Genomic DNA, 22419 nt, shown 5'->3' on the forward strand with positions numbered 1-22419 from the left:
TCCAGACGCGTGCAGCCCCTTGTGCATCTGGCTAACGTGGTTCCTGGGAAATCGAGCCTCAAACTGGGGTCCTTAGGCGTCACAGGCAAGCGCTTAACCACTAAGCCATCTCTCCAGCCCCATTAAACAATTTTTCTTAAAATCAAACTTTTTCTTAAAATCAAACATTTTAACACAATGCAATGCAGAGATGTACTAATTTGACACTTATATGTTGAGGAATGGTAGGAAAATATGAGAAAGGTCTGTGTTCTGTAACTAAACCATATTGTGGGTTTAGAGCCAAAGCTGCAGTGAAGTCACACGATATGCTACCAGAAGCACCTGGATTCACTACACATTTGATTTTGAATTAATTTTTGGTGGCTCTGTCTTCAGAAAGCTTTTCCATTGCCAGAGTTTTCACAGCCCCCACCTTCACTTCCAGGTTAAGAAGCTGTGACATTGTGACATTGGAGCATGTGGTAGTTTGAATAGATGGCCCCCAATATAGTCGATGTTTTATTACAGTTTGTAATTTAGATCTGCAGCCACCTGGCTGGAGGGGGTGTCCCTGGGGCCCTAAGGTGTGGTGGTGGATTTGAAATTTTAATCTAAAGATTTGCAAAGTGCTTGGAATTCTTGAAGTGTGCTGTGTAGTATAGCTTTTGGCTTGGGGCCTCTCTCTCTCTCTCTCCTTGGACCTATAAAAAGCAGGCCAGCTTCTTCTGCCTTTATGGAATTTCCCCTACATCTGTAAGCTTCAATCAATAACCCTTCTTCCATAACTGTGCCTCGTTTGGAAGTCCATCTCAGCGACCTGGAAGCTGTCTTTTACAGAGAGCTCAGTACACCGGCCTCTGCCACTGCTGCGCCGCCTCTGCGCTTGTTATCACTGGTTGGCTGTACCCGTGGGCAGGAAGGAGTTTTCCCACCTCCACAGGGACCTTGAAGTCACCCCTCTCAGCTCCTGGCAGTTTCAGGTGTGGTGGGCAGTTACAAAATTAGAGGACCCTCCTATCACCAACCACCACATCCTCTACCGCCACCAAGGCGAGAGTGGCCGCTCCCGCCCTTCCTGTTTCCCCTGTGGTCCGGGATACTCTGAATCTGGAGCAGAAATGGCAGAATAGTGGGTCCATGTTGGTATGTCTGTTTCCTTCTGCTTTGGGCCCGGCCAGGTGCTCAGGGCTGGGTGACACATCTTGTTCCAGCCTCCAATTACAGTGCCCACAGGACCTGGAGGAGGCAGGGCAGACCCATTCCAGTCCTCTCCCCTTCCCCCAATATCTGAAGTCTAAAGAAGTTTGGCAGCCCTAGAGGGAAAGCATCAATCAATCAATCAATCAATCAATTAATTAATAAGCTTGGCCATAGTACTCAGCAGAAACAGGTGTGCTGATGCTGCCGCAGCAAAGGGGACAGGGCCCTCCGGGTGTGTGCCCACCACTCGGGATCATGTATGCAGACACAGCGCAAGGCCTGAGGGGACAGGAGAGGACAGTCATCCATCACGGGTCTACTGGGCACTTGCCACGAGAACACAGAAAGGTATTTCAAGCCTCTGAGTTCCTACTTTCACAGTACTAGTGACCAGTCATGAAATATGACACAACAGCAGCCTGATATCTTATAGGTGAGGAAACTGAGGCCCAGAAGGGAAAGGCCCCACCAAATGTCACTCAGCAGCTAGGAAAGGTGGCACCAGAAGCCAGATCCGTGGATGTTTGGCACTCTGCCTGATTCATAGACTCAGCCCGGCCTTTAGCTCAAGCTGCAGTAGAATGAAATTACTGAGCATTGTTTTGAGCCATCCTCCTGTTTAGACATCCTCTTGGCTGATCCTCACATACCCTGTGAATCATATCTCATTATGCTGCTTTAAACAGAAAATAATCCCCCCCCCGGGGCTGGAGAGATGGCTTAGGGGTTAAGGCATTTGCCTGCAAAGCCAAAAGATCTTGGTCGACTCTCCAGGACCCACGTAAGCCACATGCACAAGGGGACGCATGCATCTGGAGTTTGTTTGCAGTGGCTAGAGGCCCTGGTGTGCTCATGCGCTCACGCACTCTCTCTCTTTCTCTCTCACTCACTCTCTCTCACTCTCACTCTCTCTCTCATAAAGCAAGAAAGAAAATAATCCCTCTAAACCCAATGCTGCGTTTGAGGAGACATCACAGGTCAGGGAACGAGCATGATAGCAATCATCCTGACACACACCCCCCCCCCAGCATCATACATGCTGGGTTTTTTTTTATATATATTTTTTAAATTTTTTATTTATTTATTTGAGAGCGACAGACACAGAGAGAAAGACAGGTAGAGGGAGAGAGAGAGAATGGGTGTGCCAGGGCTTCCAGCCACTGCAAATGAACACCAGACGCGTGCCCCCTTGTGCATCTGGCTAATGTGGGACCAGGGGAACCGAGCCTCGAACCGGGGTCCTTAGGCTTCACAGGCAAGCGCTTAACCACTAAGCCATCTCTCCAGCCCACATACTGTGTTTAAGGTATGTTTTCATTTTTTCGTAGCCATGCACTTAGGAGTGGGACTGCCTACGTGGCCATTCAGTGTTTCGCAGGTCAGGGAGCAAGGATGGGCTTTTGTTTTCACTGAAGTGAGAAATGGAAATAGAACTTTCTTAAAAGCCTCTCCTTGGAGCTCTTTCTGGGAACCATCACAAGGCTACCCACCCTTTGGCTGACCCCGGCTGTGGCATGTGTTCTCCCCAGGAAGAGTGGAGCTCTCCAGATATGAGGAGCCTGCAGCATGCAGGCTGCAGCTCTCAGGGCCTGACCTCCACTGTGGGACGCTGGCAGCCTGGCCGCAGACCTGGAGTGCTCAGCTCTTGAATGCTTTGTGCTCCAACCCATCAGTCTAGCCTCCCCTTTCATTTTACAGACACAGAATTTGAGGCCCATCACGGCTGCCACAGGGGCTCTGATTATGCAATGGCTTAGCAGTAAAGCCCCCCCCCCCCGGGTCCTCTTAGGCTCTTTCCTCTTGTCATGGAGGGTCCCACTGAGAGCACATGATATTTGTCCTCATGGAGATCCGTGTCAATTTGAGGAAGTCAAACGTGGGAAGGGTACCTGAACAGGAAGGGCCACCTGGGCAGGACCTAGAATATGGAAGAAAGGATGGGAGACTGACTTGGGGGTGGACAAGAGATAGGAGTGATGTGCAAGTGCTTGGAAATCCCCAGTTCTATACTCCAGCCTCCACTCGTGCACTTCCCAGCTCTTCCAGCCGCTCTATTCATGACACTCATGTTTTCCAGCTTGTCTCCATCTCAACCTTTCCAGCTCGCAGAGAGCTCAACTTCAGCCCCTCTCCCCTCCTTGCTGGGCTGGCAAGCTTCAAAGACGTTCCCAATCAGCTCAGAGGCGCCTAATGAGGTTCCATCTGCAATGTGGCCTGATGCACACGTCCAGGCATAACTGGGGTGGAGTGCTGGGAAGTTCCCAAGGGGGAGCACGCTTTTTTAATGAGTTACTAAGGCCCTGTTGGCTGCCTTTAAGGCTGTGGCTCCCAGGGAGTATTTAAGAGGTTGGAATTTAGTGGTCGGAGTTGGACAGCACGGGGCAAGTCACAGTTTTCATTTCCCGATGGGGAGACACACATCTTTTTATGACTCCAGACCCCTGGAAAGCCCTGAGCTCATTCGGTGGGTCATTTAAGGTTACCAGGCTCTGGGCAGCTTGTACGCTCCCTTCAGAGCACAAGTGGACTCAGAGGGGGAAACGCCGTCTTGGTGGGAGCAGTCTCAGGACTTAGAAGTTGCCCTCCTGGGGCTGGAGAGATGGCTTAGCAGTTAAGGCGTTTGTCTGCAAAGCCAAAGGATCCAGGTTCAATTCCCCAGGACCCACATAAGCCAGATGCACAAGGGGGAGCATGTGTCTGGAGTTCGTTTGCAGTGGCTGAAAGCCCTGGCACACCCATTCTCTCTCTCTCTCTCTCTCTCTCTCTCATAAATAAATGAAATATATATTTTTTTTAAGTTTCTCTCCTGCAGGCTCTTCTAGGCTGGCCATAAAGGACCCTGTCCCAAAGTGGCCACCTTTGCTATAGTGTTCTCAGGTAACCCCAGAATGCAATGATCCCCACCTGACACATGAAAAACAGAGGTTCTTGGTGTTGTTAGTTTTCCTTCACTGTGACAAAATACCTGACAGAATCAAGGGAAGAAAGATGGACTTTGGCTCATGGTGTGAGAGGGTTTCCGTTCATTATGGTGGGGAAGGTGTGGTGGAGCAGTTTGCCTCATGGTGGCTGGGAAGCAGAGAGAGAGAGAGAATGTCCACACTAGAGGGCTTTCTCTTTTTACCCCTTTCCTGCCAGCCAGCCCCCCTCCCCCCACATCCACAGTGGGTCTTCCTCCTTGAGCTGGTCCTCTCTGGAAGTGCCCTCGGAGGTGCGCTTCCCTTTCCCAGTCTCTTCTCAGTCCAGTCAAGTTGAAAGTCAGGATTAGCCATCTGAGGGACATGCCTGAGGTCATATAGCAAGTCCCCTATTTCTGCTGCCCAGGTTCTAGGTCTCTTGGTCATTAAACTTACCATCTCAACCACTGACCCTTATGCAGTTGGACCCAACGTAGAGAAGAGTGCTTTTTTAAAACTGTTTCTGAGCCACCTGCAGGGGTGAGTGGGACAGCCAAGAAGATGCCTGCCCATGCTGCCTTGGTTTCTTCGTTTCAGTGGGATAACCTAGACAATGTATTCATCCAGTGCTGCCAGGTTGTAGTGACGCACTCCCTGACACCCAGTGAATACCTTTTCTGTGTCACTTTCCTGAGGGCCTTTGCTGCATTAATCCTCTATATAGCTGAATTATTATTACCCTGTTTTACCAGTGAAACAGAAAAAAAAAAAGAAAGAAAGAAAAAGAAAAGAGTTCAAGTGGGGTTAAGCAGGTGAAAGCACTTACTACATAAGCATGAAGACTTGGATTCAATCCCCAGCACCCATGTAAAAATCTAGGGCTGGGATGGAAAGATGGCTTAGTGGTTAAGGTGTTTGCCTGCGAAGCCAAAGGACCCAGGTTCAGTTCCCCAGGACCTACGTGAGCCAGATGCACAAGGGGACGCATGCATCTGGAGTTCGTTTGCGGTGGCTGAAGGCCCTGGTGCACTGATCCTCTCTGTGTGTCTGTCTCTCTCTCTCTTTCTGTAGCAAATAAATTTTTTTTTAAATTTAAACGTAATAGAAAGGCTAAGTAACTTGCTGAGGTGGTATAACTAGGATTCCAGCCAAGTTGATGGACCTGCCCATCCTCTTAACATGTACTTCATATTGTACTACCACTGACACCAAGAAAGAATTCTGGAATTCTTTAATTATATTTTAAGTTATTTATTTGAGAGAGAGAATGGGCACACCAGAGCCTCCAGCCACTGCAAACAAACTCCAGATGCATGTGCCACCTTGTACATCTGGCTTATGTGGGGCCTAGGGAATCGGACCTGTGTCCTTAGGCTTTGCAGACAGGAACCCTTAACTACTGAGACATCTCTCTAGCCCGAATGCTAGAATTCTTGTTGTCAACTCCTTATATTATCTCTGTGAAGCAGGTGCTGATACATATTTATTGATAAGTGAGGGAGGAAGTAGGTAGATTGAAGGACAAATGGATGGGTAGATAGAAGGATGGCCATGTGGGTGTGTTGATGAATGAATGTGTGGATGGATGACTGAGTGAATGGATGGTTGAGTAGATGAATGGGTTTATGGATGTATAAGTGGATGGACGGATAGATGGATGGATGGATGGATGCTTAAGTGAGAGAGGGCATATGGATGGATGAGTAGATAGATGGATAGATGCATGGATGGGTAGATGGGAAGGTAGATGGATAAACTGATGGCTGGTTAGATGGGAGAATGGATGGATGAGTGGTTGATGGGCAGACAGCTGGATATATAAATGGCAGGCAGATGGTTAACTGCTGGATGGATGGGTAAATAGGAAGGTGGCTGACTGGCTAGATGGATGGATGGATTGATGGGTAGGTATGTGAGAGGGCATGTGGATGGATAGATGGAGAGCTGGGAGGACAGGTTGGTAGATGAATGGGTGGGCAAGTGGGAGGGAAGATCGCTGCATGGATGGGTCAGTGGATGAATGGATGGGTAGGTAGGAAGGCAGATGAATGAACAGATAAGTGAAAGAATATTTAGGTTGGAGAGTGGATGGGTGGATGGTGGGAGATGTAGAAGATAGAAAAGTGGGAGGGCAGATGAATGAGAAGGCAGATGGCTAGATACATGTATGGGTGGATTGGTAGTTGGAAGGGCAGATGGGTAGAAGGATGGATGGGTGAGTGGATGGGTGGTAGGTGGGAGGGAGGATGGATGGACAAACAGCTGAGTATGGGTGAGTGGGCAGTGGTTAGATTATAGGGATTTATCCTGTGTGATATATGAGTATGCTTAAAGAATCTATCTGGAGGGGCTGGAGGGATAGCTCAGCCATTAAAGCATTATCCTGCAAAGCCAAAGGACCCCGGTTCAATTTCCCAGGACCCACGTAAGCCAGATGCACAGGTAACAGTGTTCGTTCGTCACCACATCCTCAGTGTCTGGAGTCCGGAACAGAGTGGGCTCTTAATAGGATTTTTTTTTTTTTTTGAGTGAATGAAAAACCAAACTCTGGAGCATACTGGTACCCACCTGTAATCCCAGCCCTCAGGAGGGACAGCAGGAAGGTCATGAATTCAAAGTCAGTTTGGATTACATAGTGAGTTTAAAGCCAACTTGGGCTACTTCATAAGACCCTATCTCAAAACAAATGAGTAAACAGCAACAAAAATACCCCCCAAGACCCAGACAGATGCCAAAGAGCTGCAACTTCAGAGCTTCGCAGGCTTGCTTACACCACGTGGAGGGAAGGCCTGTCTCAGGCTTGTGCTGCCAACCGGGTCTGCTTCATTCACGTAGGTGAAGGCCCCACCAGGGTCTGATGAGCACTGGCAAGTTGTTCAGTAATATTTCTCAGATGTGTCTGAAGATCAGCCTGGTGGCGACTCCAAGGGTCTGTGGGAGCAGAGTTGTGTTGTGACACTTGGTTTGTTGATTTGTTTTGTTTTTTCTCAGACAGGGTAGCCCAGGTTGGTCTCAAGCCTCTGTCTTCTGAGTGCTAGGATTTGTTTAGTGATGACTTCATGCAAGATCAGACGTGTTGTTAGAATGTTTTTCGCTGAATCTGCTAAACCACTGGACTAGACCTGCTGTTTGGTGTCGTGAAAGCATAGCTGCGGTGGTGATCTGCTTCGATGCTGTGCTTACAGCCCCTGGATGCAACCGAGAAAGAGGTGCTCCAGCCATGTCACCCGCATACTCCAAACCTCATCCTGGCTTCAGGCTGATACTCTTTCTAGAAAAGACAAGTAGGACCTGGAGGGATGGCTTAGCGGTTAAGGTGTTTTGCCTGCAAAGCCAAAGGACCCAGGTTCGATTCCCCAGGACCCATGTTAGCCAGATGCACAAGGGGGCACATGCATCTGGAGTTCGTTTGCAGTGGCTGGAAGCTCTGGTATGCCCATTCTCTCTCTCTCTCTTCCTCTTTCTCTGTCAAATAAATAAAAATAAAATATTTTTTCAAAAAAGGAGACTAGAGCTCCAAAGTGTCATGCTTCTGCCAACCTCCTGTCTTTTACCTCTCAGTAATGCCATCAAATTATTATTCATGTAATGGGCACATCAGGGCCTCTAGCCACTGCAATCCAACTCCAGATGCATATGCCATCTTGGGCATCTGGCTCTACATGGGTACTAGGGAATCAAACCTGGGTTTCTAGGCTTTGCAGGCAAGTGCCTTAACCACTGAGCAATCTCTCCAGCCAGCCGTCATATTATTAGTCCATCAAGTGGTTAATCCATTGTTCAGGTCACAGCTCTTACGATCTTCTAGTCTCTGGAAAAACTCTTACTAATACACTCAGATGTGTGCTTCACTAATTCCTAGGCATTCCATTTTTTAAGTATTGTATTTATTGATTGATTTGAGGGAGAGAGAGGAAGAGGCACAGAGAAAGGGCATGCCAAGGCCTCCAGCCACTGCAAACAAACTCCAGACACATGTGCCCCTTAGTGCATCTGACTTACATGGGTGCTGGGGAATCAAACCAGAGTCCTTAGGCATTTCAGGCAAGTGCCTTAATGACTAAGCCATTTTCCCCAGCCCCTCCTTAGGCATTTTGTTGTTGTTGTTTTCCAAGGTAGGGTTGCACTCTAGCTCAGGCTGACCTGGAATTCACTATGTAGTCTCAGAGTGGCCTTGAACTCACAGCAATTCTCTTCCCGAATGCTGGGATTAAAGGTGTGTGCCACCACGCCTGGCCCTTAGGCATTTCTTAATCCAGTCAAATTGACAATCAAGATTAAGCACCCGTAACACAGCAACCAAAGAGAAGCCTTCATTCACCCTTATGACTCGAGACACAACTCCACATGTCCTTGTGCTGACAGAACCTCGCTGTGCACTCATTGTCAAGTCCTTACAACGGGGCCTCTGCGTCACCATATACCTGGCCAGGGTTATTCTTCCTATGCTTTGGTGGGAAGTTCAGGGCTTCTGACAAAAGTTGTTGCATGCAGGGGCTGGAGAGATGGCTCAGAGGTTAAGGCAGTTACCTATCTTGGTGCTGGCCAAGATTAGCCATGTGGCTTTGAGTCAGTTCCTTCCCTCTTGGGGGGTTTGGCTTCCATGAACTCTGCCCAGTATCACCCATGGCTCTGTACTTGGCTGAGGGGGAGGGCCTCCAGAGCTGTGGCACCCTACGTCAGATGCTGGGAAACCTTAACAGTAGAAGCTGAGGGCACCACTTTGCCCTCCCACCACCCACCCTTGCCAAGCAGGCTGAACTGCAGAGCAGTCCCTAATTGCACCGGAATGTCCCTAAAGACTGTTTAACGAGGGGCCACGTGATCAGAATGGGTTTCAAGGTCCCTCTAGCCAGTAGTCGGAGAGCAGGTTGGAAGATGGAGTGGAATCCCATGCCGCCAGTGCTCAGGCTGTGGTGGAGGTGCAAGTGGAGTCAGGAGTCAACCGAAAGGTGGCCACCTTGGGAGGAGCTGGATGCTGGTGGAGTGGCCACGTACAGAGGTGTTCAGGTTTGTGGCTTGCTGCCTGCAAGGCTGTCTGGGACCCTTTCCTGCTCCTGGCACATTCCAGGAAAGGCCTGGCACGTGTCTTTTCTGCTCACTGGGGAGGGGTTCAGGAGCAGAGGTGGCTACTCCTTCTCTCACTGACACTGGCTGTTCTGTGTAGGCATAAAGGGCTTAAAGGGCTCTGCTTGGCTAACACAGCCATTCCTCTGGGAGAGAGCATCTTCCACTCCTTGACGCCTGCCTGAGGGACAAGTCCAAGCCGTTACACATCATCCCAGGCGGCTCTGGAGGGTGAGGGTCAGGATTCAGTGACACTGTGCCATGCATGCATTGTCCTGACTGCACGCTCTGCTCGGCCAAGCCAGAGAGCCATTCCCAACCTTGAGGCTGCTCCTCAGTGTGGAAGGAGGACCAGAGCCTCCCCACACCCAGGGCTGTGATGGGCAGTGAAGCAGGTGTAGGGTGGTCTTGAAGAGATATCCCAGCCTCAGCATATCTAGCCAAGGGTTATTCTTCCTATGCCATGGTGGGAAGTTCAGGGCTTCGGACAAAAGTTGTTGCATGCAGGGGCTGGAGAGATGACTCAGAGGTTAAGGCAGTTACCTACAAAGCCAAAGGATCCCAGTTTGATTCTCTAGGACCCATGTAAGCCAGATGCACAGGAGGGCACATGCATCTGGAGTTCATCTACAGTGGCTGGATGCCCTGGTGTGCCCATTCTCTCTCTCTCTTTCCCTCCTTCTCTCTCAACTAAATAAATAAAATGTTTAAAAAACATGGGGAATAAAAGATGTTGCGTGCCGTCAAAGTTTGGAAGGCGAGGCCCACACTGCAGTATTTTCTTTTTGTATTTATTGTGGGTGGGGGAGAAGCAGGTAGAGAGAGAGAAAGAAAAAAATGAGCACACCAGGCTCTCCAGCTACTGCAAACTCCAGACGCATGTGCTACCTTGTGTATTTGGCTTTACATGGCTACTGGGGAATTGAGCCTGGGTTCTTTGGCTTTGCCAGCAAATGCCTTAACCACTAAGCCATCTCTGCAGCCCCTCCCCAACTGCAGAGTTTTAAAAGAAGGAGAGAAAAAACTAGCCAGAGTGTAGCCTGTTGGGTGGAAGATTAGGTTGTGATTCAGCCTGTTCAGAATTCAGCTTGGGCCTCTGTATCCAAAGACATGGCCACAGCCCCTGTGCCTACCTGGTGTCAGTGGGCACTCAGACCACACATCCTTAGTTCATCTGGTAGTGTGGCCCCTTGCAGAAACACAGCAAATCCCTGAGATTAGCATCGTGGGTGGTTCCCACATGCCTCAACTATAACCTAAGGCTCTGTTTCTCTTCCCCTGAGGTCCTCACATGGCTGTGCCTCCCTTACATGCTCCAGGGCCTGAGTTTGAGCAGGACTCCAGCCACTCAGTCCAGGATGTAGAGTAACCCCCCCCACACACACACACACCTGTCCATGACAGGTACTCCATCCTGGCATTCTCAGACCAGGGATAGCATTTGATAAGAGTTTAATATGGCCATTTGCCTGGATTTTGAGTCTGAGGAGAAGTGTTGTGAGAAGCACTCTGAGACCACATTGTCAAGAGCAGGAGGGAACCACTGAAGGTATCTCAGGAGGCTGTCCTCCCTTGTGGAGCTGTCACTATCCCGTGTTGGTAAACACGGAGAGAGGAGAACAGGGATGGAGGCTGTTGGGAGGGGACCAGAGCCTCCACCGCCAGGGTCACAGGCCAGGAAGGTGTGAGAACAGTGACAGCATTGCTGCAGTCCCCAGTGTTTGTATATCATCAAGCCCCAAGCCTGGCATGAAGCCACAGCCAGTCAGCATGCCTTGGAATATTTGTGTGGCTACTGGATTAATGTCAATATATAGTAGCTGTACTGTGTAGACATGAGACTTGCCTGGGTAAGCCAGGCCCTTACAGCACCTGTCCAGGTGAGACAGAAATTGAGATCCCTGGTAGTTCAGGTGGCAACTCATACCTAGACTATGTGCTACCCACAGTCTAGCTGACAGCTGGACCCTGCCCAGCATCCACTGCTCAGGGCCAGAGAACACCCCCTGTGTGAGGATGGACCTGCTGCCTGACCAGCCAGTCTAAGACCTGCCCCGTGAGGTTGAGCATCCCCTGCCCTTCGTTGCCTGGGTCCTCCCTCAGCATTGCAGCTGCCCGGACCTGCCAGGGATCTGGGTCTGCCTTAGGCAGCAGGTAGAAAGGCACCTGGCCAGCAAAGACCATAGCATGTCTGGGGCAGTGAATGGGGAAGTGGTGTGGCCAGGTTAGGGAAGGAAGTGGGCACTGAGTTGTCTTCGTTTCTGGTCCTGTGGGCCCAAGGATCTTTGCCTGCAGAGCACATGTTAGTGGCTCATGGCATAGGGAGACGGGGTGGGGGGGGCGGTGGAGTGGGACTGGTCTGCTTCTGTGTTGTTGAACAAGCAGCTCTAACCCTCTCTCTCTGCTCTATCCAGCGCCTATACAGAGCCCTACAAGGTCTGTCCCATCTCAGCAGTCCCCAAAGAAGACCTCACATCCGACGAGGAGCTGGGAAGCTCGGAAGAGGAGGACAGTGCTCCAAGAGACTCCAGCCTCACCCACAAGGTAGGGCGCTTCCAGGTGAGGGTTGGCGTGGCTCCTGGGTTGGCGATGTGGAGGTGGAGAGATCAGGAAAGGCTGCTCCCAGTCCTGCTGTCTGCAGAGGGAACTGACTAAGGGCAGCTATCCCTCAAGCCACAGACTGTGTCACAGCGGCTGTGGCTCTCGGAATCATGACCGGAGGACACATTTATGGGTTGTAGGATCTGAGGCTCCCCAAAGCCTGCGGGTGATGTGGAACAGAGCTGAGTCAGGACAGACCTTTGTCTCTGGGCCTGCTCAGTTTCCTCATCTGTGAATCAGGAGGCTGAAGAGTTTTGCTGACTGGAAACAGAGCTTTTGGGGGAGAAATGCTGGCTTCTGCCTTTCTCCTCCAGCGCCAGCCCCTCCTGGGCCTCCCCCAGTCCCACCTGTCCCTCCTGCTGCTGAGGAGCCGCTGGTGTAGCCCAAGTGCTTCCACAGCTGCCACCGCTGCCTTCCTCGGCAGCAGCAAGTCAGCACCACGACCCCTGCCCAAGGTCACCCCGCAGGGGATCAGAGTGCCTGGCTGGCTCTGAATCCGGCACTGTTTGTATTTGGTTTGCACTGCAGCCTTCTCCCTCCTCTAGGAAGGACTGGCTGGCTCTGGGGTAGAAGGAGGAGAGCCTTGCTTTTACGATGCCCATTGGAGATGACGTTGACTCTCCTGGACATCTCTAGAGTCACGGAATCTGGGAACAGAAAGAGACCGGTGTCAGGGGTCTGGTCCCTACCCTGAAAATGGGAACTGGTAGCTGCCACTGGGGTCACCTACTGCTCCTTTCCCAGCTGTGTCACTTCCCATCCGGGGGCCTTCGTGTCTCTGTCTCTGAATAGGAACATTGAGAGTAACCACTGGGCTGTGAGAGGATCAAATGGGACAGAAGAGGAAGTGTGGCTGCACGGCAGGAACATAGGCGTCATGTTTCTGGATCCAGGGGCAAGGAAAAAAACAGGGCAGGAGGAGCCCACAGCCATGAAGTGCTAGGACTTGGACGCCAGTGGGAACCGAGCCTAAGGCCATGTGACAGGGACCAAGAGGAGGCTCCAGCTCAGCTCTGCCACTTGCTAGCTGAGTGGTGGAGGCCATTTCTTAACCACTGTGTCCCTTGACCACCCTGTCTGTGCACTTGAAATAATGGTCGTGGCTGTTGCAAGACAGCTGTGTGGGCAAAGAAGCCCGAGAAGACTTAGAACAATGCCCACCACGCGGTAAACAGCACACGGGGGGGGGGAGGGGGGCCAAGGCTGTGGACCAGGACCGCCAGGCCAGCAGCCCAAGGTGGGCACGGGTAGCATCTCTGACAGGTCTGGCTGGGATCACCCAGGCAGAACCAAGGACCAGCTGGGGTAGGGCCGGGTTGGATCAGGAACATCCTGTCATTCTGAGAGCTGGGGCACAAAAAGCTGTGGGACTGGGCCTTCTCATCTGCCAGTGACCTGGAGTGTCCCTGCTGCCATCTTCCTTATGAGACTGGCAGGACATGCTCACATTTTCCTTGTACAAGGTGCCCGCCGCTGCCTTTCCCTCGCTCCCCCATTAGATCACTCCAGGCAGCAGTTAATGTCCCTTTGGGTCCTCAGCCCTCTCTGCTCTCACAGACGTACAGTGTGGCATGCATCCTTCCAGAACTTTTCCTCTGGGTTCTTCCCACATAGGTAATTATGAATGGAAAATATAGCGTACTGTTTGTGGAGTTGCTTTTACAGAAATGGGACCAAATTATCATGGCCTGAGGTGCCACGGTTGGGTTTACTTCATAGTAATCTCGTAGGTCTTCTCACGCTGGCCCATGGAGCTCTGGGTGGCATGTATTTCTGTGTTCCGCTGTGTTGACGTGCGGGTTGTCGTCTGGCGCCCCACCTGGCCCTGCGGTGAGCTTGCTTGCACACTGTATCCACATGTGCAGGACTTTCCTGGGGTTGGGAAACACAGCTTAGGGAGTAAGGTGCTGGTAAGCACACATGTGCAGGTACACACGCACACGCCTGCATAAAGTCTCAGGTTCCAGACCCAGCACTGTACACACAGAAAGCTTCTCTCCCTAGTGAGTGGACCCTAAAATGGCCACCCGTGGCTCTGGGAACAGCTGTGCGCTTCTCGCCCATGTCTGCTGCTTTGTCCCCCCGGAGGCCACGCATCCCCCTCCTTCCAAAGGCCTGAGGCCGTGATGGCAGGTGCTGGCAATGGGCAGTGAGGGGTCTCAGTAGGGGGTTTCCTGCTCCTCTTCCTCAGCAGTTTCTGGGGGTTGGAGGTAGGGGTAAGGAGAGGGGAGTGGAGGGGCCCAGAATGCCCTTGATTTCTATTCTTGGTCCTCCCTCTGGTCAAAGAGCTTCCTGCGTCCACAGGCAGAGACCCTTGTCTCATCTCTGTGCCTCTGTCACATGGTGGGGGAGGTGGGGTGGGAGCCAGCTTTCCAGTCCCAACCAGCTCCAAAGAGAAGTGAGTTATTAGTGGGAATGCCACAATGGCCCCAGGAGGCATGTTTGGAGTACTGGGGTGAACCCCACCTTTGTGGGATGTTTAGGGGCAGCTGGGTCCAAAGGGGAGAGGCTTCAGGAGGAGGACAGCAAGCTGAATCCAGCTGGTCCACTCCCATATCTGGCTTTGCCCCTCTCCTCCTCAGGCACACAAAGAGTATAGGTTGAAAGAAAGAGGGAGGGAGGAAGAAAGGAAAGGAAGGACTTAAAAATAGCTTTCGCTGTGGGAGGAGACATTTAGAGGCCCGCCTGACAATGAGCCTGCTTTGCAGACTAAACGGGGACTTTTCAGGCAAAATACCAGCTCCCCTGAGACCAGACCTGGAGCCCTGCCAGGAGCCCACCCCACACCTCCTCCCGCAGGCTCTGCCCCATCCACTTCCCTAAGGGCTGGGCCCTTCCCATGCCATGCCCTCACTGGCAAGTGTTCTCTGCCCACACCATTTCTCCTGCCAGGCTGGCTGACATTAAGCCCTAGACCTCCTACCTACAGCCTTAACTTTTTGACCACTGCCCCAAGCTCATGGGTCCACTCAGACCCTGGTTGTTACTGTCAGGCTCTGACCAGAATTTAGAATCCCTCACATTTCCTCTGAGCTGCAGACCTGTGAGCTGCACACAGACACTCCCACAAGGTGGCATGAGGGAGGGAGCAGAGCGCCTCCTTGTTTGCCCCTTTCTTAGAGTTCTCTCTCGCCTGCCCCTGTCCTTCCCTCCCTCGACCGCAGCACGTTTCAGGAATACTTCTGCTTGCTATGATGGCCTCAGACCAGTGCCTGCATGGCCTGGTGCAGTTTCCCATGCTCCACGTGTATATATGCGGGGAGAGGGGTAGATGCACGTGTGTGTTGATGCACATGCGCGTGTATACCTGTGGAAGCTAGAGGAGAATTTCAGCGTCAACCGTGTGTTGTTGTGTGGTTTGGGGGTCTCTCATTGGTCCGGCAGTCACCGGTTAAGCGGGACTGCTAGTGTAAAAGCCTCGGGGATCCCCGTTGAATGCAGGCATTACAGGCATGCACCTCCATGCCTGACATTTTTACCTGGGTTCTGGGGATCTGAACTCAGGTCCTCATGCTTGTAAGGCTCGTATTTTACCAACCAAACTTTTCTTCTTTTCAACTCTTTGGAGAATTTGAAATACACATCATATGTCATTAACTAGAGTGACATTATTTCTGTGGTGCTGGGGACGGAACCCAGGGTCTTGTATGCGCTAGGCATCGCTCTACCACTGAGCTACATCCCCAGACTCACCTTCTTTACGCTTTGTAAGCTTACAGAATGAAACACACACACACACACACACACACACACACACACACACACACAGTGTTATGCAGCTATCCTCACCATTCATCCCCCTAGCATTCCATCTTCCCAAATAGAAGCTGCCCCAGGAAATGCTAACTTTCCATCCCCTTCCCCTATCTCCTAATAGACACCATGCACTATGAACTTACCACTCCAGGGAATTCATATGAGCAGGGTGATACAATGTGATTTTGTGACTGACTTGTTTGGTTTAGTATAGGGCAGACAAGACCTATCCAGTGTGATAGTATGTGTCAGAATTTCCTTTTCAAGGGTGAATGATACTCCACGCTGTGTTTAGACTACATCTTGTTTGTACAGTCACCCACTGATGGTACTAAGTCGTTTCCCCCGTCTGCGACCACTGTGTGCAATGCTGCTCTGAGCGTGGAGTGCAAAGACCTCATCAAGCTCCCACTGTCACTGAGTCTATATCCAGAGGTGGGATTGTTGTACCGTATGCTAATTCTATGTTTAATTTTTTGGAGAATGGCCACACAGTTTCTCACAGTTACATATGTCTTCTACATCCTCACCCACAGTGCCAAAGGGATTCCCTTTCCTTTCTGATGAGCCTGTGGCTGGATAGGCGAGGAGAAACGTACAAAGTTCTGGGGACAGCGGCTGGCCAGAGCAGGGTGGGTAAGGATGCAAGCTCCAGGTCCTAAGGCCCAGAGGGTCTGTATGGCCAGAATCACGTGCTGGGGGAGGAAGAGATGGGCTAGAGAGAGGCCCAGTATCTTTCCGAAGTCTCCATGTATCTATGCCTACCCTGTCTGCCACCTCCGTTGCCACTGTCTGTGCTCTGCATAGCCTCCCCCTGCCCTGATTCCGGGCCTTGTCCACGTGTCTACACGGGCTCAGTACCAGCCTCAGCTCCGTCAGCCCCTGTCCCGGGGAGCTCCTCTTCCCTGGTCCTTGCTGACACCATCTCGGCCTCTTCTCTTTCCACTTCTCCAGCTGTCCCATGTTTCCTCTGTTACGGGGTCCGGCGTCACACAAGTAAGGCCGTCAACTCACGGAATGTGAGGCAAAGTATGACTGGGTGAAAAAAGATAGAAAAGGAAAAAAAAAAACAAGGATAGTCTGGTATACCAGGGCTCCACTATAGATTCTGAATGAATGAAAAGCCCCAAACTGTTCAGAGTGTCAGTTTTTATTAAAAAGAAAGAAAGAAAGAGAGAGAGAGAGAGAGAGAGAAAGAAGGAAAGGAAAGGAAAGGAAAGGAAAGGAAAAGAAAAGAAAAGAAAAGAAAAGAAAAGAAAAGAAAAGAAATAGGATGGGAATTAGGCCCTATATCACAATTTACATGTGAAAGTTACAGTCATAAAAGTAAAAAAAAAAGAACTTGTAAATAGGTCCATTGGTCAGATACAAGAAGCGCCACCTGGGGGTGCGAGGTAGGCCTGTGAACAGGAGTCCTGCTTATCTTAAGGAGTTTGCTGAACAGTGCAGACCCCAGGAAATGCTATTCATCCCAGCAGAGCCTTTTGTTACCTGCTATTAGCAGAGCTTCCAGACTTCTATATTTTTCTAGGTTAGGTATAAAGAAATGTAGAGCCGGGCGTGGTGGCGCACGCCTTTAATCCCAGCCCTCGGGAGGCAGAGGTAGGAGGATTGCTGTGAGTTCAAGGCCACCTGAGACTCCATAGTGAATTCCAGGTCAGCCTGGGCTAGAGTGAGACCCTACCTTGAAAAAACAAAAAAACAAACAAGAAATGTAGAGAAATATGACACTTTGCTCTCTTTACACCTCTTCCCATACAGAGCATCCGCCAAGGCTTGGCCCATCCCAGCCCCATCTCATATCCTGTGTCCTTCACTCGCAGCTGCTGACCCCGTGAAGGCATCTGACCTGCCCTTTCGGGTCCTTCCAGGAAGCCCCACAAACACTCAAATGCAACAAGCCCTCCCCCTCCCCTAGGCAGTCTGTATATGAAATTGAACTCAAGCATTTTACGTTCTTACTACTCTGTCCCAGTCAAAAACGGAGTCACGCTCAGCTGACGCCCCAGCCTCTGCCCAGACATCACGAAGAATTCCGAAAGGATTTCTGTCTTTCGGTAAACTCCCGCCCCGAGCCTTTGCACTTGAATTCCCTCCACCCTTCCTGCCCTCTAGCTCACTGGCTGCAGGATTCAGGCTTAACGCCTCATCACCCTGCAGCAATCGTCGCCGCATTTCTGCTCATTTCCTGACCCTGCATCCTCTTCTTACTCGATACCGTTGGCCTTATCCTGTCAGAGTCGCTGCAGGAGGGAGGGCCCCACGTGTGTCCTGTTCGCGGTGGCGTCCTCGCTGCCTGGCACACGTGAGAGCATTCGTCTCTTCAGGGTGCTAAGGAGTCACTGAAAACATTAGACTCTGTCCCTGGACTTAAGGAGAGCCATAGAAGAGAGGCACATGCCTGGCCAGATAACACACTCCACAGAGCCCTGGCAGGGCTGGGAGCGAGCTGCACCTCTCCTGGCTCCCCAGGAGGCCCTGGTTGGTACAGCCACAACACGGATGCTCCCCGAGACAGTTGTAGATGTGGGGAGAGGGTGCAGATGCTTAGTTCAGAGGGTCCCGGGGGACTTGGTGTTCCAGAGGCATCCAGGGTGCTTATGTGTCACACCTAGGGTGGGCTCAGAGTCAAGCAGGGGCAGAGCTGAGCATGAGGATATTCAAGACCCCTCTCTCCCCTCCCAGTTGTTCAGGTTCTGGCCATCAGGGTCACAGCCACTGTGGCTGTCTCCTCCCCAGCTTTCTGCAGTTAGTCTCTGGTCCATGGCTGCTGCTCAGCGTCCCAGTTGGGTCAGCAGTACTCACAGCACCTGGGTAGGAAGCCACCAGTGCCCCAGTCATGCCGCAGAACACCAGGCTCCCCAAGCTCATAGAGGCTCAGACTCCATTCTTCACACCAAACATCCCTTGGCCCTGGAGGATGGTAGAAGAGGATCGAATGGGGCTCCCAGCCCTTATGGGCAGGGGTCGTTGCTGGAGAAGGAAGTCTGCTCCCCTGATAAATCTTCAAGTTTTCCATTATATCTTGTGTTCTCCTCTGAGTGATACATCTCCCAGTTCAACCAAGGCTGTCGGCAGCAGGCACGCAAGAGCAGGGAGGCATTCCAAGGGTTGAGTCAGAGCAAGGGGGGTGGGGGGGCGTCGTGTCCAGGAGGCAGGGAGGCCTGGGCCAGGCCAGGCCATCCTTGCAGGAAGGTAGGGCATGGTTACCTGGTCTGCAGGGGGCAAGGTCAGACAGGACAGAGGTGTGCAGTCTGGCCAGGCCACTGACTAACTTTTGAGGCCATGGCTGAACCTTCTGCACTTTAAGTGAAATGGAAGGACAGGAAAATAGCCATGTGTTGGCTCTCCCTGCTTCCAGGGAGCTCAATGACAGACTGAGGCACTTTCCTAAGGTTCCAGGAGGTGGGACAGTTGAAAGGGGCATTAAGTTCGTAATTGTGGCAAGAACGTTTTACATGAGGCCTCCCTTCTTAATGTCTATCAGTGAATAAATAAGTAAAGAAATCATGGGGATGTATATAGTGGCATAAACATGGTATGTAGTGGAATATTATTCAGCAGAAAGAAAGAAAGAGAGAGAGAGAGAGAGAGAGAGAGAGAGAGAGAGAGAGAGAAAAGAAAGAAAGAAAGAAAGAAAGAAAGAAAGAAAGAAAGAAAGAAAGAAAGAAAGAAAGGGAGAGAGAGAAAGAAAGAAATCCTAACATTACCAGGTGCTGCAGTCAGGTTCGCATTGCTGGTAGAAATCACCCAACCAAGAGCAGCTTCTGGGAAAAAGAGGTTTGTTTTGGCTTACAGGCTCCAGGGGAAGCTCCACGATGTCAGGAGAAAATGATGGCATGAGCAGAGGGTGGACATCACCCCCTGGCCCACATAAGGTGGACAGTGGCAACAGGAGAGTGTGTCAAACACTGGCATGGGGAAACTGGTTATAACACCTATAATCCAGCCCCCAAGAATACACTCCCTCCAGGAGGCATTAATTCCCAAATCTCCATCAGCTGGGGATCTAGCATTCAGAACACCTAAGTTTATGGGGGACACCTGAATCAAACCACCACACCAGGTATGGATGACCTTGGAGGATGTTTTGCTAAGTGAAAGAAGCCAGGAATAGAAGCACCAGTTCTTCATGATTCCATTTATACGAGGTGTCTCAAACAGTCTGACTCACAGAAGCAGAGAGTAGAATGGTGGCTGTGGAGGGCTGGGTGAAGGGGGGGGGCAGCAGCTGCTCAGCATGTGTGACACCTTAGTGATACTAGAGAGCTCTGTGTCTCCCAAGAGAGGAACTGGAGCCCACCTAGGACTCATTCAGAATCATGTGCAGGTTGAAGGCTCTGTCAGGAGTAGAGAAAGACCAAACCTCCCCAGGCAGCTGCCTCTCTAATCCATTGTACGCTACAGTCGGAATTGAAGATTTCCAGACCACAGGGTTTTTAAAGTAGCCAGACCATATGCCTCTCTAACAGCCTGTCCTTGTGAACTGTGTACCCACCATCTGGTTCTGGGAAGTAGCCTCCCTTTGGTCATCACTTCTGTCTTCCCTCACCCTGGCACGTTCCTCTCAAGTCCTCCACTTCTTACTCTGTGTGGCTTACTGGAATCCCAGGTGACAGTGGGGACAAATGGTTAGCCCTCTCTCCCCAGCTCCTGGCTTTGAGTTTCACAGCAGTGTTGAAGGCTTTATTGGAAACACTGCTGGATCTGAATCTCAAGGGGAAGATGCACACCTTCCCAAGATGGTATGCCCAGGAAACTTGGAGGCAGAGACCCCTGGAGTCTAGTGCCCTGTGTATCTGGCCACCAGAACACTGTCCCTTCTCAGGTATGGCCTTGGAACACTACAGCAGGCCGCAACACAGACCCTTTACTCTGAAGACTTGTGAGCCAGCACCAACGGGCACCAGCTGCTCCCCGCATGTAGGTTTTGCTGTAGACAGCGGCATGGCTGAGGGTGGTGAGTGGGGAGCCCAGGTGGGTGCTGTTTCTGGTGCCCCCCCCCCGTGGGGCTCATTAATTAAGCGTCTCTAGGTCCCTGGGATGGGACAGCAAGGAGAATGCTGTGTGCCTCCTGGGCATATGTGGTCCATCCTAAGGGACAGTCCCCAGCCAGAGATCCTGGCCCGTGTCATGGTGCAGTGACTATCAGACTTGAGCCTGCAGCTTTTCACTGCCTACAAAGGGTGTTTCAGTCCAGTCTCATATCATCCCTGGATAACACAAGGTTCCTCAGACCCTTCTTCCCAGTTAAAAGCTGACGGAGGGCCCTGAGGGGTTTTGTTGCAGCAAGTCAGTCCTCGTCCATATTCATTAGAAGGTGAACCATAGGACATTTGAACATGTCTGGACTGGGGGTGGAGCTCACTTGGGAGAGTGCCTGTCTAACATGCACAGGGCCCTGGGTTTGATCCCCAACACTACATAAAACAGGCATGATAGTGTATGTCTTTCCCAGCACTAGGGAAGCAGGGTGGGGGGAATCAGAGGTTCCAGGTTATTCTTAACGATATAGCAAGTTTGAAGCCAGCCTGGGCTACATGAGATCCTGTCTCCAAAATAATAATAATAATTTAATTTAAACATTTTAACAAAAACATTATATACTAACATAAATAGCCACTTTATACTTTAAAAAAAGCAACAACTGTGTTTTACATTCTTACCAATACTGCTCCCACTGAAGGGGGGGATGACTGGGTCTCCTGTCCCCTCTGTTCCTACCCACTAAATGCCTCCTGGTCTATCTCAGTAAGCAGCACCCAGCCTCCCACAGATGCAGAGGTAGGAAAGGGAAGACCCCAAGGTTCTCAGAACACACTGGAGGAACTGATTTTTAGAAGCAGTTAAGGAAACTGAGACGAGAAACAGAGCTCTAGCACTCCTGACTCCTACTGGGAAACCCAAGTTCCCCCAAAAGAAGGACTGTCCCAGATCCCAGAATAGCCAAGCATTGAACCAGCTGGTTTGTCTGGGGCATGAGGAGGAAGCACATAAGACTGGGTGGCCCTGGGGACCGCCTTGGATAGGAGCAGGCAGTCGCCTGATGTCAACACCCACCAGGCCCTCCCTCTCTCTCACCCCTGCCCATGCTCCTGGGAGGAGCCCTGTTCCCAGAAGCTTGTCCCTGGCCACTATGTCAGCCTCCGAGTTCATTTCCTGGTTAAACAAACATCTATATTAAATGGCCCAGTTGGGCTCCACCCAGAAGTGGCTTCAGAGGAGAACCTCGGGCACCACGCCTGCCAGGCGTCCCCCTCGGCTGTCTCGGGAAGACACATCCATCATCATCCTCGCTGAGTCTCTGAAGCAGGGTAGACCGTGTGGTCCACCCAGACTCTGCCCGTCTGACAGGAGGGGACGTGCAGAATGGCCTGTGCTGTGCCAGACCCTACCAGAAGTCTGTCCCAGACAGAGTGGAGACCGCAACAATGGCAACCATGATAACTTCAGAAGTCTCGTCCTTGGGCTGGTTGCGGCGGGGGAGGGTGCACATCCTGTTTTCCAGATTAGGCAACCAAGACAGCTCGCAGAGGCTAGCATATACAGTCACAGCGCCACTCATGGCCTTGTTGACCTGAGGATTGGGTGACACTGTCTTCACAGTATTATGGCCACTGCCCTGAAGACCATAAATTTAAAAAGGTCTGAGTTCAGGGGACCAGCTCATTCTGGGGCCTGCCAAGTGATGCCTGGGGAGCGCCCTACCGTCTATAGTGAACATGGGCACCGGCAGCTTACTGAGTACAGATGGTCCCTCACTTAGAATGGCCCAACCTAGGGCTGGAGAGATGGCTTAGGTGTTTGCCTGCAAAGCCAAAGGACCCAGTATGGAGTTCGTTTGCAGTGGCTGGAGGCCCTGAGTGCCCATTCTCTCTCTGCCTCTTTCTCTCTTTCTTTCTCTCAAATAAATTTA

General features: G+C 51.3%; 1 protein-coding gene across 5 annotated transcripts in view; it reads left to right on the forward strand.

Annotated features, from left to right (window-relative positions):
• Fgd5 (FYVE, RhoGEF and PH domain containing 5) overlaps positions 1–22419 on the forward strand; it is a 118552-nt gene that overhangs the window by 45884 nt on the left and 50249 nt on the right. For all 5 annotated transcript variants that reach the window (XM_045133790.1, XM_045133791.1, XM_045133794.1 and 2 more), the window contains exon 3: positions 11561–11690. In XM_045133790.1, the coding sequence (XP_044989725.1) occupies positions 11561–11690 (130 nt within the window). The remainder of the gene's footprint in view (positions 1–11560; positions 11691–22419) is intronic.

Source organism: Jaculus jaculus, chromosome 14, assembly GCF_020740685.1.
Source record: "Jaculus jaculus isolate mJacJac1 chromosome 14, mJacJac1.mat.Y.cur, whole genome shotgun sequence".
Classification (NCBI taxonomy): domain Eukaryota; kingdom Metazoa; phylum Chordata; class Mammalia; order Rodentia; family Dipodidae; genus Jaculus; species Jaculus jaculus.